Source organism: Pteropus vampyrus, unplaced genomic scaffold (assembly GCF_000151845.1).
Source record: "Pteropus vampyrus isolate Shadow unplaced genomic scaffold, Pvam_2.0 Scaffold190, whole genome shotgun sequence".
NCBI lineage: Eukaryota > Metazoa > Chordata > Mammalia > Chiroptera > Pteropodidae > Pteropus > Pteropus vampyrus.
In genome coordinates, this window is record NW_011888971.1 from 72,075 (window position 1) to 89,770 (window position 17,696).

Here is a 17,696-nt window from a genome sequence, read left to right on the forward strand (position 1 = left end):
ATTTTTCTAAACACAGAGGTAAAGCTTGAAAAATAGTGTGTCTGCAATATAAACACAGATCAGGTGCGTAACAAGTTTTCGATCCAGCAAACTGCGGCAGAAAAGCCCTTTATGCTGGAGCGTGAACCATGGTCATCTCATCTGAGTTACTTTTCGTAAAATTCTAGGAATGCGATGGCCCTCGAGCTCTTTACTGTGATGCCTTTGCTGTACAGTTTGCCGCTTGCATCTTTAATTTTTAGCTGAGGACACTCAGGACATTGCCTGATGAGCAGAATAAGAATTAGTGGGATTCTTTTCTCATTCATTATTTTTTCCCTGAAAAGTGGCTGTCATGCAGAAATGGTGGGTACCTGCCTCCCTATCAACCACATTGCTGCCCAAGGGGACAATTAGTTTTTGAGGGCAGGCACAGAGTTGAAAGGGTGCCATCTGGAGGGTCGTGTCCTTGGAGACTTTTCTCCGGAGGCTGGCGTCGGGGTACTTTATTTGTCAGGGCCCAATAAGTGGAGATCTGGACACCACCTCAGTGCTGGAGGGTCCTTGAATCAATTTCCAGGTCAGCCACTCAGCTTCCCGGGCACGGCAGATACAAGTGCCCAGTTCAGGACTCGGTTTATATTAATATCACTTTATATCACTTTATATTAATGATGTATTCGTGAGGGAAATGCCATCCAGTTTTCTCTAGAAAGCGCCTCAGTTCACTCCCTTCTCGGAGAAGGCCTCTGACATCGGCTGCCGTTTGCTCGGCGCCCCGGTTGTTGGCCAGGAGTACCCTCGCTAGGGGTTCGGGGGGACAGGTGGGAAGGAGCCAAAGGCTGTCAGCAGCGTAGGCTCTCGGAGGCTCACCCCACAAGCAGTTTTACTCTGGGGCTGAATCTCCAAGTTCAGCGCAGTTAGGAAAAAGGACCACACTCCCCAACGAGAAAGTTTAGAAGCGTCCGTTACCGTCATCTGTGACCGTGGACATAATCTGTAATTGGACTTGATTAGCCCTTCATTCTCTAACTTCTCTTACCCGGAGAGTCATCGAATATGAGTGACAATTTTATCCTTTCCACTTTATATTAATGACATGCTCCCTAAAAGTGTCCCAGTCACCCTATTGAGTTTATAAATCAGCATGAATGGGAAGAGCCATCATCACTGGCTGGGAAGTGTGAAGACACTGTTCTATCCGGTCTTGACTCCCTCATGACCGCCACCTCACTCGACCCCCTCTGAGCCACATCTGTACCTGTTGTTTTTGTTTGTTCGTTTTTTGCCAAAAATTTTTGAATTGAAATGAAATCGTACATGACCAGGGTTTGTAAAAGGAGAAAGCAATATATGCATGCAACAAAAGGACTTACTGTTTTGTAAAAAGGAACGGTGACTGGTCGAAATGCATGTTGGTTTTCTGCACGAAGCAGTCTAGTTTCCTTAGACCGGAAAGTGAACAGGCTGACGTTCCCTCCACATGTGAACACTAGCTGTTGATACGGCGCCTCAGAACTCGGGGCGCTTTCTCCCTCATCCTCCTCCCACTCACGGAAGTCACCCTTCCAGCGCCGGACAACCTCAGCGTCCGCCCCGTCTTCTTTGTCAGGATCTGTCCGTGCCCGCTGCCCTTTCTGCAGTCCTGGCTCTGTGCTGGGATTTGAGCACTTGGGTTTCTTCCTCTGCGTGTCACTAACTGGCTCCAAAAGAATGAGAGGGAAAATCTAAAAAGCGCCTCTTATGGTTTCATGAAATGCTAGGGATTTACAGGGACATGGAAACCTTCAATTCTCCGCGGTCCATAGACGTAGTTTTCACACAACCAAACTGGGACTTGAAGGCTGGAGGGACTCGATCGAGGCTTTCCAGACAGTGACAGAGAGCGGGCGGGAACCACGTTTTCCCCCCACTTCCGTGCTGTTTCTACTACAAAGTGCTGCTACTTTCTATCATATGTGACGATGACGGCTGAATTTTCTGTAGACGTCAAAGAAAGATGAAGCAAGCTTTTCAAATAACAAGAGTGTTCGGTGTGTTCCGTTTGGTCGACTGAAGCATAATTTCAAAGGAGGGACCTACGAGAAACACACTAAATGTTCTAACGAGGATCAGCAGCAGGGGCCATTGTCACTAGAACCTAACTGTGGGGACACGCTGGTGGTGGCAGTTGGCACCCGTGAAGATGCTTGTTCTCTGACACCTGCAGACGTGGTCTGGGTGCAGGAAAAGGAGTTGACATCTCTTCACATGCCTGGCGGGTGTTTTCCAAGTGCAGTGTTTCAGGCTTTGATTCCACATGGACACCTGGCCCTTCTGTACTGCAGGACAGTATCGGAGGACGTCGTCCCTCTCCTCAACATCACAGTTGACCCTGTGGCTGCCCAGGGACCTGGCGTCTGTCCATCCTGAAAGCTAGTGTCTAGTGGGCACTTGGAAAAACATTTCGAACAATATCCCTTCTGTTCATGACATCGGTTTGGCATCTTCATATAATTGGATTGCATTTAAAATAAGAACTAAATGAAAATAAGAATTTTGAAGGAGAAAACAATGTTAAATTCTTATGAAAGGCGCTTGCCACTGCCAACTCCCTTTTGAAAAGTAAAGCAGCTTTAAATATTTATTACATGCATGGTGCATTGAAGGGACAGAGTAGAATATGCATTACTAGATCTTAACTCAAAATGTAAGCAGAAGTCTTCTAGGCTTAAATTGGATTTCCCTATCAACCGAAAAAATCACAGAAATAGCATAAATATCTGCCGCTCTGTTTTATGATGTTGGAAATGCTTCTGAGCTCAGAGCGTGCTGAACTTTGATCGATAGTGCACTGAAGTGTACTAATTCTGTAGCTCTTCTACGAGGCACAATTTAAAAGAACAAGTTCTAGGGGAAAAAATTATTGCTAATGAATAATAATTCGAGGTTTATTAATAAAGGGATGCATTGAAATGAAACCTTCAAACCAAGGCCACGTTCTTCATCAGATGACCTTTGAATATGCCAGAATTAGCCAAATTCTCTGTAGTAAGACAATCTTTTCTAGCAAGAGAAAGAAGCAACAGTATATACCCATCAGTCTAATGACAACTGATTTTCCAAAAGTCTCCTTAAGGAATCTGTCCAATGTACTTGGACAGATAATGCAGTTAGGTAATATCCAGTATGTTAAGCACTTAAGTTTGTGTGTTGCTTTCGGATACTTTTGCAGGGCACACGGCTAAATTAACAAATCTGAAATATTAATGGAACTATTAACCTTGTAGGATTCTGAATTGAATTGAAATTTATTACACGTGCCATATTATTCGGCTTTGCTTTTAGTGTATAGCATCTCATTAGGGAAGACGGACAAATTTAAAGTGTCTTGATTCACCACATTCGAGTACAGAGCTTTTATTCGAGGCTCACCCCATCGTCCAATGCTGTGATCGCCCAGGGACATGCACAGACCCGGAAGGAAGTACTCTGTTCGTGAGTCAGAGGTCTTGTGGGCCACCAGAGGTTCCAGAATTGCATGACGGTGGCAAACTTTGGGTTCCTTTATTTGACTGGTTGGTCATTACCAAATCTTTATTCTAATCTCAATTCGCATGGTTTCGTTAACACTTTTGAAAAAGAAAACTTTAGTTTATTCGACATGTATTTTTCAAACTACCTTAAAAAAGCCAGTCATCCATCTATGTTTTGGTTTAAAACATCATAATGTACATTTGGACATTAAATTAAGCTATGGCTAGGAAAGAGAGTTTATATTCAGTTCTTCTTTTTGTTCATGAAATCTATCTTTAAAAAAAGGCTGGCTCTGTGATTTGGGACTTAGCATATTCTTATTACAGAATGCACGAGAAGGACAGAAGAAGCTTAGAAATGTCTACATTTATCCCAAGCAGACTCGAAGACAAGACTCTGGGTATAGTCACGTGGATGGGCAATGATTTCAGGGAGAAGAGGAAGGGAGGGACAGGTCAGCTAATGGAAACGGGCCGCTGGTGGCAACAGGGGCTCAGTCCTGCGGGAGCCCCTCTGAGGGTGTGTGGTACATGCTCAGATCTGCCCGTGAGGGGTGTGGATGTAGAAGCTGGGGTATTTATCCATCATTTGCTTCCATGTTGTAAGCAAACTGTGGAAATAAACAGGTTGCAGGAGACCTCGGAGGAAGGCAGAGGGACTACGGGTGGTCACTGACAACCCCGGCTACAGGAAGTGTGACTAGAAACCAGTATAAACGGGGACGTCTACTGGTTGCTTTAAATGCGGCAGAGTGCGCTGAGTCTGGGGGCACACACGGGGCATCGTCGTGAGATAACCATGCAGAACTGTGCCCACCGCGTGATGCGGCCTGGTACATCTTATTTTCCCTTAGCCCTGGACTCATCCACCACCCATCAGAACGAGTACAAAACTGTTTTTTTTAATCTAATTAAGCTGATCATCAGACATCTCTACGGACACACCGATTCCACTGGGATTTCTAAATATCTTAGGTCCAAATCCATAAGCTGTTATATTCCACATGCTAACATTCCTTTTCACTAGTTTAGAGGTCAATAAGTTTATAGTTAGTGTCTGCTTGCTTTGATTATGACAGAGATTTCATGGCATCTCAGAGCGACACGTCCCCATCTGTTCCCGTCCCAGGGTACAGCCAGGCAGGCCTCCTGGCTGCGGCTGATGGCCATTCCACACTTTGCTCCTCTGTTTAGATTTTCAACATCATTGAATGTAATTCCCGATAGAGTTGGCTAGTAGCTGTCATTTCATGATTTATTTTCTATTTACATTTTTCTTTGATTCTTCTTTGTTGTCTTGCTTTGGAATAACTGACGATCTCTTCCCCATGTTCACTGCTAGCTTGTTAGTCATATGTTCTTTCACTCTTTGTGTTTCTAATGTGGAAATCGCATCCATTCTGGACTTACCACAGTCTAATATAAATTGATATATTTTGCCACTTCCCACTCAATTCTAGGACCTCAGAACGTTTTAACTTGATTTACTCCCATTTCATCTTTTGCGTGAATGTCACTGTGCGTTTCATTTCTGTTATATTTTAGACCACGTAAGACATTATCCTCATTATTTTATACAATTGAGGACAATTTATATTTCCCTAGATGTATATATGGACATTTAATTTAGTAAAAGCTTGATTTATCCATTTCGTTTGTTAATTTAAATCGAAACGTCAAGATTTGAACAAAAAGGGAGATGATTATGAAGTAAAAAATATTTTCTTCATTTCTTAAGTACCAATAAAATTTGGCGCGTCAGCATCAGCACTTACGGCAAGCGGTCGTGCCCAGTGCACGACTGAAGTACCCCTTTCGCTTCTATTACAAGGAGGTTGGTAATAATACGAATCAGATAGAGTTGTTGATTTGATTCAACTGGTTGACATGAATAGAGCTCCTGGGTGCACCTGGCACATAGCAGATGCTCCTGGACGATAGTCGTCCTTCTCTTTTCCCAGAGTCCCAGCCAGGCATGTGGCTTCCTCCAAACGCCATCCTGTCCTTCTGGCCTATGTGACAGCAAGTGCACTGCGGGCCGGCTCCCTGCTGGACTGCAAGCAGCATGGGATCAGGAACGCTGCCTCATTCATCTTTGCATTTACCGTTAGTGTTTTCAAGGGGCCTGGTATTTAATGGGCAATGATGAATGTTTTCAGAATAGCTGAACGGATGAAAGAATGAATGAATGAATGAACGGACAAATGATCGACACACAGCGATGCCAATTCATGGAGAACTGAGGACCCCCCACAGGCTCACACCCGGTCGCCTGTTGACTTTGCGCCTGTCTTTCCCCGGAGCATGCTGGGGTGGGCTGTGCCGAGAGCCATCCCATCTTCACGAAGATGCACTCCTGGACCACCCTCTGCTTCCTCAATGGAAGCTCCCAGTGGCCACCAAAGTGCTGTGTGCTTCGGAGGGTGGAGGGGAGGCAGGAGATGGACACTTGGCCCTGTGAGCCCTGGAAGAAAGCCCTTTTCGCCTCTGCCCCTAGAGTCTCACTACTTTGTCCACAAAAAAAAAAAGAAAAGAAAAGAAAAGAAAAATAAAGGAAAGGAAAGGAAAAAGAGAAAAAATGTGGAGGATGGAGAAATGTGTCATTCAACAAATGTTTGTTTGTCAGCACTGAATACCAATCCTCACTCCACAATACTTGAAGAACACATTGTTCTCTGCAACAGATCGGCGGTTAAAATACCCTAGGATGAATATAAACGTTCAAAGTTGCCCTTCTGTGATTCTTTTCCTCAAAAAAAAATTGCATATTTTTCTTGAAGAGAATAGAAAAGTACTACTCTAGCTGAAATAAGTGCATGTTAAAGTAAGCGTAATGTTACATGCTGCTGTGTACTGCATTTACTGGAATACGAGAAAAGCTCATAGCATTTCATTGTGTTCTACCTGCAGTTTTTATAGATGACATTCACAGAAGCTAATCACCTCGACTCTCTTTATAACAGTTTGGAATCACTGAAGGGGAGCGAATGTTCATCAGAGGAGATGAAATATTTGAAAATATTTATCTTATTTAGGAGACGTAGAATATTGGTTGACTTTCGAAAGCGCAATAAAGCTTGTACTTTATCTCTCATGCGAACAAACAGGCGAAAATGAGTGTTTCCTGTCTTAAACTGACCGCCGGTTTCTGGCCTTCTAATATTATTTCTGCTTCCCTACTTTAAAATCAAAATGGAAAAATAATATCTTGTGAAAATTACTTTGCCTTCCTTACAGGCTTAGAACTCAACAAATGATATAAAAACATGCTCTGACCTCAGAAGATTTGATTTTTTTAATATGTACTTCTAGAATCTGTATTTTAACTTGTCGGGAGCAGCCCTCAAATTGGCCCCGCTACCAATCAGTGACGATTTCGAGCATTGCCCGGATGTCGCCTTCGTTACTAGAAACGTCTCTCTCTCCCTCGCCCTGTTTCAGGAGCGGCTCCTGCTCTCGCTGCTGCCGGCCCACATAGCCATGGAGATGAAAGCTGAGATCATCCAGAGGCTGCAGGGCCCCAAAGCCGGCCACATGGAAAACACGAACAACTTCCACAACCTGTACGTCAAGCGACACACCAACGTCAGGTACGCTGCTCCGTTCTTGAACCTCAGCAAGTCTGGACTGGGGACATTTTAAGTGGGAGCCCGCGTCCGGTAATGCCGTGTCTCCCTTGTCACTGGTGACCCCTTGCACGTAGAGTATCGACCTCTCCACCCGCCCAGGTGCTGCCTTTTGGGGCCTTCACGTTAAGATGACAAAATAGGGTCCGCTGCTTTGGGGACTGAGTCATCCCTCCTGGCCCTGCTCTCCATGGCTGACTGTCAGGCACAAAAGGGAGAGAAATGGACAGCGGGGTCCTGATTCCAGGGACTCCATGGTCTGGGCTCCTGGTGTCCCCGGAGCCCAGGACACTCAGCGTTGCAGTGAGATCAGGGCCAGGGCCAGTGAGCTCTCAGCACAAGGACGATTCCTCCTGATGGGCTTGGCTGGCAGGCCCCAGGAGCTGGCAGTTTCCAGGGAAGCAGGATCGCCTGCTGTCCATCAGGAATGAAGGGTGTCTGGGGTAAGGCCAACTAGTGAGTAACGGCGCAGGGGACTGACATGCCCCTGGGTCCGCGTACAGTGAAAGGGACTGCTGTCTGAGCCTGGCACAGTCACGTCTCCTCCCCGGTGGGCCACTCCTGAGGTGACAGTACTGGAGAACGGACGTGGCATCTCCTGGGATTGTGACCAGGAAAGAGGATGTCGAGGCCCCTTGTTCCCGTGCATGTGTCCTGATGTGAATTCTTTAGGTGTCGGGGTCCCCACCCCCTGCTCAATAGTTCAAGGACGACAACCACAAACACCTAAAATGTGTTTAGCATCGACTAGAGATGGAACCGGCCCGTCTGCCCCCAAGTCCAGACTCTTTCCGATGCATAATGCTGCCTTCTGGTCTGGGTGCTTCAGGTCAAGGATTTTTGAAGTTCATTAAGAAGAAACAAATTTAATTGCAACATAAATCCATTGCTAAGACAAGTATCATTTTGACACCAGATTTTGGAAAAGGTGGTCAGAGCTACTGGCAGACATTGTCCGAGCACTCAGAGACCTAAAGTAAAATACTAAATGCCTACTCAGAAGGAGGTATTAGAAAAAAGTTGTATATTGAATGGTGCTATAGAAGTACCATTGGCTAAGTGAAGAATCGGGAGTAAAATTTAAAAAATAAGTTTTGCCATTTGTGGGGACAGATAAAAATTAAAGAACATTCACGCAGGTTTTGAAGTTTTACCTGTATTTTTCCCTAAAGAAAAAACATTCACAGTATCTGACAAAGTGTATGATACTAGAAATGGCCCTTTTTCCCTAAAGAAAAAACATTCACAGTATCTGACAAAGTGTATGATACTAGAAATGGCCCTTTCTAGCCTTACGTGTGTGACAATACTCCTCCCATATCAGGAAGAGTTTTTAAGTCACTTATTGCGTATGCAAAACACATGTAGATAAATGCAGCTATATCTAATTAGGGTCACAGAATAGCCGTTAGTAGCTGTGGCACATTGCAGGAACAAATAGACCTACAAAAATGATGAGACACCGCCAACTTCAGACTTCCCGTGCTATTAGTTACCAGTGTTTGTACAACAGATCACCCTAAAATGTAGTGGCTTAAAACGATAAACGTTTTCTTACAGTTTCTGTGGGTCAGAATCCGGGAGCAGCTTAGCCGGTTAGTCCTTAGTCAGTCATCTCTGCAGTATCTTGTTGGTTATACAGGTCAGGAGGGGACATCCTTTGAGGGAGGGGACAGCCCAGGGTGTGAGCAACAGGAGAGGAGGGCCCTGGGGCCACCTTGGCAGCTGACTGTCACAGTATCTCAGGCAAGGGACTGGTGAAGCAGCTTCAACCACCGTAACTTCCCTCGCCAATTGTCTAGAATATGTTTGCAGTATTGAATTAAATGTAAATTCATGAAATATATTTGGAATCCTAAAGTAACTTAAATACTTAAAACTTAGAAATGTAAAACCTTAAACAGCATGGGGTACCAATTATATTTATTTGTTTGTTTGTTTATTTATTGTCGATTATCAATTATTTTTAAAAGAAATATGAAAAGGTGGCTTTTTCATCCTGGAACAGGACAGGTATAAGCAAAGAAGCAGCCATGATGCACAGGTAACACAGATAGTCTAGTCGATTCCTGAGGGTTTCTGAGAATTATTAGTTTTGTAGATGGTACCAAAAAGATCAGTTGCTAACTTTTAGTTCTGCTTTGACCATTCATTCAATGAAATGCTTATTCTCTACTAATCATATTTACTATCGCTTTACTATTTAATGATGATGATGATAATGATGATGATGATGATGATAACAATAATAATAATAAGCAAGAGGAGGAGAGATCAGGGAGGAAAAGATGGATTTATGGACCATAGATTTGGCTTCCCAAATCTTCACGGTCTTCCTCTGCCTTCCTCCCACTAGAGCCGAAACATTTGCAAACCCATCACATGTTTGAAAACGAAGACGCTTCTCTTAACCCAATGCCACCATCCGAATCTGAAACGACCTTCCTCTCTTTTGGAGCCCAGACATTCCGGAGACCGTTCCACACTCTCTGACTCGTCTCCCTTATTTTCTGTTTTTCCTCGCGTCCCCATTCTCTAGCTGTCACCTCCCCCATGTCACAGAACTCATTCTCGCTAAATTCACCACCACCTGTCTTGTTCCCAAATCTGTGTATGACTTACTTCTGCATCCTCGTCTCAATGGTCGCTCAGGTGCGCTTGGCCTGTCAACCTGGACCTTGTACTTACAGAATTCCCCCACCGCTCGGTCTTCTCTTGTGTTCTTCTTACAGGCCCCCGAGTTTTCTCTTCCCTGTGTCTAGCCTCTCCTGTAGATGAGTATGTCGAGGGCTGTCTCCTTGCTCCTCTCTGCTCTCTGCAGCTTCCTCCCAAGATTTAATCACCATCCACGTGGTGCTGAGACACAGAACGCAACCAGCGTTTCCCATTCTCGCCTGCCTAATGGGCACCTTCCTCTGAGGTGTTCCGCAGACGCCGCCATTGAACTCAGCACCACCAGACTTGAACGAGTCGTCCTCACTCAGAAGGTGGTTTTGGTCGGCCTCCCTAGCAGGTACTTCCCACGAAGGGAAGCTGCGCTGTCATTTTCTAAAAGTAACTCTCCTGGAGTCCCCCTCCTCATCTGATCAGCCCCTGCCACCCACACCGTTCTCTGCTGCTTTCCTTTGTAGCACTTACTGTCATTGTAATCGGACATTGTTTGGTGCCCTCATTTATTTACCCCATCACCCCAACTAAACTCTGAGCTTTAGGAAGATGTGCCTGGTCTGCTTTATCCTGGCAGGTAGGAAGGAATTCAGAACCTTTTCTTTTAAGTAGTCTGCTTTTAAAGAGATTGTTATTCCAACTTTTTCTTGAATCAATAAAAACAGGATTTGGCTTCTATTGTTTTGCTTCTCCTACTTTAGGAATTCTTGTAATACAAACCCATGCAACACTTCAAACAGAAGTGTTGATTACGATGGTGTAATGGGCTGTCAGGATGATTCTCACGTAAACTAGAGAGGGAGCGGGTATCTGGCCCCGAGAGGGAAGGTGACCCGTAAGAATGGGCTCGAACGGAAAAAGCTCATCATGTGACTTTCTCTTCTCCCACTTTAATAAAAATTCAGCATCAAAAGAATTTGAATTGGAAAGTTTAGCAGAGGGTTTTGTGTATTCCCTATCCAGGGAAATCACATTTTTACTGTAAAATAGAAATATGAAATATAAAAAAATTATACTGTATTAATGGAAAAAACGATCATTACTTTTTAATGAATATAAACTTGCAAATACCATCCTCCTTTGTTCATTCCCACAGTATCTTGTACGCTGACATTGTGGGGTTCACCCGGCTGGCCAGTGACTGCTCCCCAGGAGAGCTGGTCCACATGCTGAATGAACTCTTTGGGAAATTCGATCAAATTGCAAAGGTGAGTATTAATGATTCCCTTTGATTCTGAAGATATATAAAATTCCGACTTACTTTTTCTCTGGTCCCTTATCAACCTTTTACCATTCCATGAAACACATCCTGTAGGAATGGCGTCTGTCAGCTTGCTGGAGTGTTTCGCCATTCATCCCCGATAAGTCTCGATCTTAAATCAGAGATGAGAAATGCCAGAGCACGTAACTAGCATGTTTTCACCTAGCATGTTTTTAAAACTTCTTTTTGTGTGTAATTTAGCACGCATGGAATAAGGTGAGGGATTTAATTTGCACACGTCTCTGCTGTTCTGAGGTCCTCTTTTGAGGCGTTTCATGGTCGAGAAGTTGGGAACACGATTTCTTCATTCTGGTTGAAACTACCCTGTATTCGCATCCTTCAGCAGCATCCTGGAAGAGGCCCCCCATGGGATGCATACCTTCTCCTTAGGCCCTTTCTTTATTATTGTCTCGTGTTTAGCCCTTGACCCTTGTGCCACTTGAGCAGAAATTAAGTTTGGTATTTGCCATTCATATGCTCATTTATGGGAAGCTTCACAGAGAGGAAATGACAAGTGATCTAAAAGCACATTAACCTTTCTCACTTATTGGAACAGTTAGGGTTTCTAGTGGGAATATTGAAAAAAAAAAATTTTTCTTCCTTGCTAGCCCTCGACTTCTCATAAAACATTTCCAGTCAGCTTAATTCTTGCTCTGAGTCGTTCCCAACAAAAAATACTTATTATTATGCTTATTAAAGTGTATTATTTATATATGGAAGGGTTGGTCCCAAACTCACTCCACTAAAAGATTCATCTCACTTTTAAACAATACAGAACGTTCTAGCTGAGCCTCTCAGGAATAAATCTGGCTCGGGGATGTTTTCCGAGGCACTCTCGGGCTAAGTTCCTTCCCAAGTGACTGGCCCTGACAGCTCTCACTGGGCATCTGGGGAATCAGTAAGAGTATAGGTCTCCTTCCTCCCTTTACCAAACTAAAGGAGAAGGTTGCATTTTCCGGATGCTCAATTTTAGAAAAAGAATGGTTGAAACATAATGTCTTGAAAATTTGAGTTAAAAACAAGTCATGTTTGTTGGACCTCCTGGTCACGTTAGGAAGAAACAGCCCGGTCCTGGCAGATAACCACAAAGCTCCAGTGTTCACATGGCATTTCTGTATGCGAGTCTCAGTGTCCAAATTTCCTCCTTCTATAAGGACACCGGCCATATTGGATTAGGGGCCCACCCTGATCCCGCTGACCTCATCTTAACTAATTACGCCTGCACCAACCCTGTTGTCAAATAAGGTCACATTCACAGGTACCAGGGGTCAGGACTTCAGCATATGAATCTGGGGAGGGCGCAGTTCATTACCCATAACAGAGGTACTCAGTGTGACTCCTGCTCTTCTCTGGTCATTGTCACAAAGGAATGTCCGGCCCAGGGTTGTGGGTCACAGAGGCAGCCGCTCTGGGCATCAGTGCGTGCCTCACAGTTATGCAACATGGCGTTGGAGAGCATCGCAAGCACGTGGACAGCTCGGTCCACTGAGCGAACACGGTGTAAAGCACACAACTTTATGCTGAGGGACGGGAAATCATCGCCCATTGACTGTTATTTTTCTTTTTTTTTTTTTTGAAATCTTTGAACCACTTCATTGAAGTATAATGACATACAGAAAATTATATTTAATGTCTACAACTTAATGAGTTTGGAAGTAAGTATGTACTTTTGAAACCATCGCCACAATCTATGCCATAAGCATATCCATCACCTGTAAAAGCTCCCTCTGGCCCATTTATTTACTTATTTATTTATATTTTATTATTTTATGATTAAAGCACTTAACATAAGATCTCCTTTCTTAGCAAGTTTTTAAGTATTGAATCCAGCGTCGTTCACCACACACCGTGTGTTGTACAGTCGAGCTCTCGGACGTTGTCACCTCGCATAACTGAAACTTTGTCCCCTTTGACCAACATCTCCCCATTTCTCCCACGGCCCCGCGCAGACCCTGGTACCCATTCTACTCTCTTCTTCCCTGAGTTTGGCTATTTTAGATTCCTCATATAAGTGTTATCATGTAGCATTTGTCCTTCTGTGTAGGCTTATTTCACTTAGCAGATGGAGTTTGACAGCACATTTAGAAAAAAATGTATACCACAACCAAGTGAGATTTACCCCTGGGCTGCAAGGCTGGTTCAACACCTGCAGATCAAGGTGTCTACCACATTTAACAGAGTGAAGGCTAAAAATCACATAATCATCTCAACAGATGCAGAAAAAGATTGGACAAAATTAATCACCCTTTCATGATAAAAACGCCTAACTAATAAGATACAGAAGAAACTTACCTCAACACAATTAAGCCATTGCTAATGTTATTCTCGAACGTGAAAAACGGGAAGCGTTTTCCCTGAGAGGGGAGCAATGCGAGGATGCGCGCTCTCACCACTTGTGTTCGACGTAGTACCGGAAGTCGGTGGCAGAAAACAGGCAAGAAAAAGAAATAGAAGGAATCAAAATCGGAACGGAAGAAGTAAAATTACCTGTTTGCTGTTGATGTGACTTTATATGTAGAGAACCCTAAAGAAGCCACAAAAACCTGTTATAACAAATAAATGAATTTGGTAAAGTTTCAGGATACAAAATCAATGTATACAAATTAATTGTATTTCTGTACACTAACAATGAAGTATCTAAAAGGGAAATCAAGAAAACGATCCCATTTGCATTAGCATCAGAAAGAATAAAATGCTTAGGCATGAACTTAACCAAATAGGTGAATGACATGTATACTGAAAACCATAAAACATTGATCAAAGAAATCTAAGAAGACACAAATAAGTAGAAAGACACCCCATGTTCATGGGTTGGAAGAAGTCGCCATGTTCAAATGTCCATACCACCCAAAGCCATCTACAGATGCAATGCAATCCTTATCAAAATTCCAGTGGCCTTTTTCTTTTTTTTTTACAGAAGTAGGAAAAACAATTCGAATATTTATAAAGAAACGTAAAGGACCTCAAATAGCCAAAGGAATTTTGAGCAACTAAAACAGAGATGGCAGCACACTTCCTCATTTCAAAATATATCACAAAGCTACAGCAATCAAAATGGGATGATACTGGCATAAAAACAGACACACAGACCAATGGAACAGAATAGAGAATCCAGAACATGCGGTCAACTAATCTACGATAACGGTGCCAAGAATTCACTATTAATATTGCTGTTGTCTAGATTCTAGATTTAGAATGTCTATCTAGGAATTCTGAGAGGGAAGCCCTATCAAAAAGCGCCTGATAGACTTTTTATTACCGATGATACAGTTATCAGGAATTACTAGCACATAGTCTATAGTGCCGTAGATAAACAAGAATCCATGCACGCTCTTGATCAGAGAAGGAAAGAAATATGCAAGATTGTCTGTAAACCTAACACACGCTTACGAGCAAAGAAATCTTGTGTTCAGAGTTGCTCAGTTTATACATAAGCCTGTGTTGGTGTGTTAAGAAAGAGAAAGATCTGTGTTCGGTATTTCTTTGGTTCCTTTTTTTACATTAGTGTAGAGTCTATAAGCTAGTTGGAAAGGTGAGAAATGAATGTAGGATTGATGCATATGAAGTTAATCTCCATATTATAAATACAACCCAGCCAAGGAAAATAATGAGTTAGTCTAACTTTATATCAACATAATTTAACCTAAGATCAGAATGTTTTCAATTACTTGGCAATAATGGTGCTTCATATTGTGGAGATGCTTATCAGAAGCTCCAAGTCTGCAGGTAAGAATCTTTAAATGAAGAAAATCATGAGCATAGTAAGGAATGACATAAGACACTAATTTCTACCGAGTTTGGGGCATCATTTTCTGCCCCAGAAGATTCTGCTCTACATTGAATGTTTCGTGTCATCTTCGATGTTTGGGAATGTTTGGACTAAAAAAAAAAAAAATGATCCTATCTCTATACTTCTCTGCTGATATGAAGTACAATTCTGCTTCCCATCCTCCCCCTTTCCCTTATTCTGCTTTGGCAAATGTGGGGGAGGCTTGCTCATTCCTGTCGAGTAGTGAAGGAAACCCCAACTAGTTGTCACTTCTCTCGCCGCAAACCCTGTTCCTGTTCAGTAGAACTAGCACTTGAAGATATCCCATCAATTTAAATCATCGTGTCAGTGCCAGTGCCCAATGTACCTGAATTCTGTGATGTCTTCTTCCAGGAGAATGAATGCATGAGAATAAAAATTTTAGGAGACTGCTATTACTGCGTGTCTGGACTCCCAATCTCCCTCCCTAACCACGCCAAGAACTGTGTGAAAATGGGGCTGGATATGTGCGAAGCCATAAAGTAAGTGTAATGCTGAGTAAGATCTTCTTTAGCTGGTTACAACTTAGAGTTATGATTCTCACTTGCAGCTACTCCTATTTCTCTGTCTACTGACATTAAATACATTATTGCACATTTAGATAGAAGTGTGCAGAGTGCCATTTGTTGGCATGTGAGTAACTCCATCCAAAGTAAGATTTCTAAGTGTTTTGTATTATTATTATTAGCCTTAGGTTTTGGGTTTTTTTGTTTGTTTGTTTGTTTGTTTTGTTTGTTTGTTTGTTTTTTGCAGAACTGAGTTCAAAATCTATGGAAAAGGACAGGGTTTTTTTTTTTTCAAAAGCGATTGTTAAAAACGTAAATGTCTTCTCTGATCTTAAGGAAAAAGTCTGCATTCTTAGCGTCGCTCATGATTTCTATGATTTCTAACAAATAATACGACTATACACAAATAATAAAAAAAAAGAGTAATTTTTACCACCAGGCAGCAATTAATATAAAAATCTAGTCTAAAATTACTTCATCTAGTCAAAAATGTTCAGCTCTGTGAAGCAGGTTTCAGTTTATATCCGTAGTATAAGTTTCCTGTATTGTAGCTGGAGTTTCTTTCATCGTAATTGTAGAGGTTTGCTTATGTAAAACAATGTCATCACTACAGTTGACAAGGACAGGGTGAAAGTATCAGATTCAAAGTTAATTTTTATTGCCAGCACCATGATGAATTCTTCGTTAGGAATGCCCTTCGCAGAAGCCAGAACATTCTTATAAATGATAATACTGCTTCTTTGTCGATTATACGATTGAAAGATTTTAGTTTATGGGATATTTTGATTGTCTATTTTAGTCAACTGATTTTACCCTATCCTCTGCATATTTTTTGTCTAAAGAAGATAGGAATTAAATAGTAGATGTTCTATTTCCTTGTCTGAGGGTTAGAGTAGGTGGGGCTTTAAGTGAGAAAGCAACAAGTCAAACTGTGTTTAACTCATTGTGTATGTTCGTCATGTGCTAAAAATAGGCTAGAAGGTGGTGTCCAGGGAAGAAAAACGAAGCGCCCACAGCCTCAGCTGAGCCCAGGAGACCGAAGTGTTTCAGAATCTCTAGCTCAGTAGCAATTGCTACAGGCCACTGCGCAGCTCAGGGAATGGGAGACAAATGAATGAAATGAAATCAAAGATTCAAGATGATGGGGAGGGGATCAGTGTGGCCTCAGCTTCCCACACAAGACACATCATGTGGGAAATAACCGTGTCCTACTTGCTTCTTCACATAAATAAATCATTGGCCTTCTCTGAGACATGAGAAATATTGTTTGCTTATTTTAAAAGTAATTAACTATTCCCAACACTGTGGGTCTATATGTAAATGAATCTTATTAGTAGAACTAATAGATTTTCTTAAATTTATAACCCACCCCTGGATGCAAGTTCGGTGTCGGTTCCAAAGTTGGGGTGAAATGGATTCTATTGGGAGAAATCATTTTCTCTTGATTTCCTTTTCAAATAAATGTGGGAAAGATTTTATGAAGGACAAATTTACTTATTTTGTGTGTCAATAACATATTGGATTAAATAATCCACCTTTGACAGTAGCTCGATTTCTGCTTTTGAATCAACTATTTTCCAGTTCTGTTATGTGTACATTATTCCAACATGTTGAAGACCTTCTAGGAAAAAGAATCCTTAATTTTGATCTGCTAGTGTGCCACCAGTTGTCAGTAATATTTTTCCTGTTACATTTTTTATTGTGATAGAATATATATAACATAAATATTGCCCTTTCAATCATTAGGGTTTTGGGTTTTTTTTTTTGGTGACACCTTATGCATTATTAAAGCTTTTTAAAGATTTCTTTATTTTTTTATTAAAGAGTATGCACAATTGAAAACCTTTAATCTCGTGGTTATTTTTTGAAAGTTCCTATTCAGTTTAAAGTCATTATTAAGCTCACAAATAAGCTATATCTTATCAGCAGAAAACATCCATTGGGGACATACACTGTGCTAAGCGCTAGAATTGCAGGTGGCATCTGAGACCCTTTATGACAATACAAGGCAGCATCCCGTGATTTTAGTAAGAAAATTCAGAGCAGGTGTCAGCACATGACAGGTGCTTGATACACATCGATTGGAAAAGCAAAAGCTACAGCCAAAATGCTGCCTCGTCACCATGGTCAGGTCTGATGTGGCTTTACTAACCAGAGCATTGGAGCCCAGGGCCAGTCTGGGAGTAACTGGAAAGGAAAACCTTGCTCTTGGCTCAAAGCAGTCACCTTCTGCGACAGGACGATTGTGATACTATTTCCAACAGTCTGAGAGATTCTGAACAAAAAAACACCCTGAAAATCTGCCAAGAGGTAAAGGAGGAAGAGGCCGTTTCC

The 17,696-nt window shown here is 42.3% G+C and overlaps 1 protein-coding gene across 1 annotated transcript in view; it reads left to right on the top strand.

The window, feature by feature from the left end:
* Nucleotides 1–17,696, top strand: part of ADCY2 (adenylate cyclase 2) — a 182,743-nt gene that overhangs the window by 68,416 nt on the left and 96,631 nt on the right. The window contains exons 4-6 of the mRNA XM_011371402.2: nucleotides 6,936–7,084; nucleotides 10,884–10,995; nucleotides 15,211–15,338. Coding sequence (XP_011369704.1) covers nucleotides 6,936–7,084; nucleotides 10,884–10,995; nucleotides 15,211–15,338 — 389 coding nt within the window. The remainder of the gene's footprint in view (nucleotides 1–6,935; nucleotides 7,085–10,883; nucleotides 10,996–15,210; nucleotides 15,339–17,696) is intronic.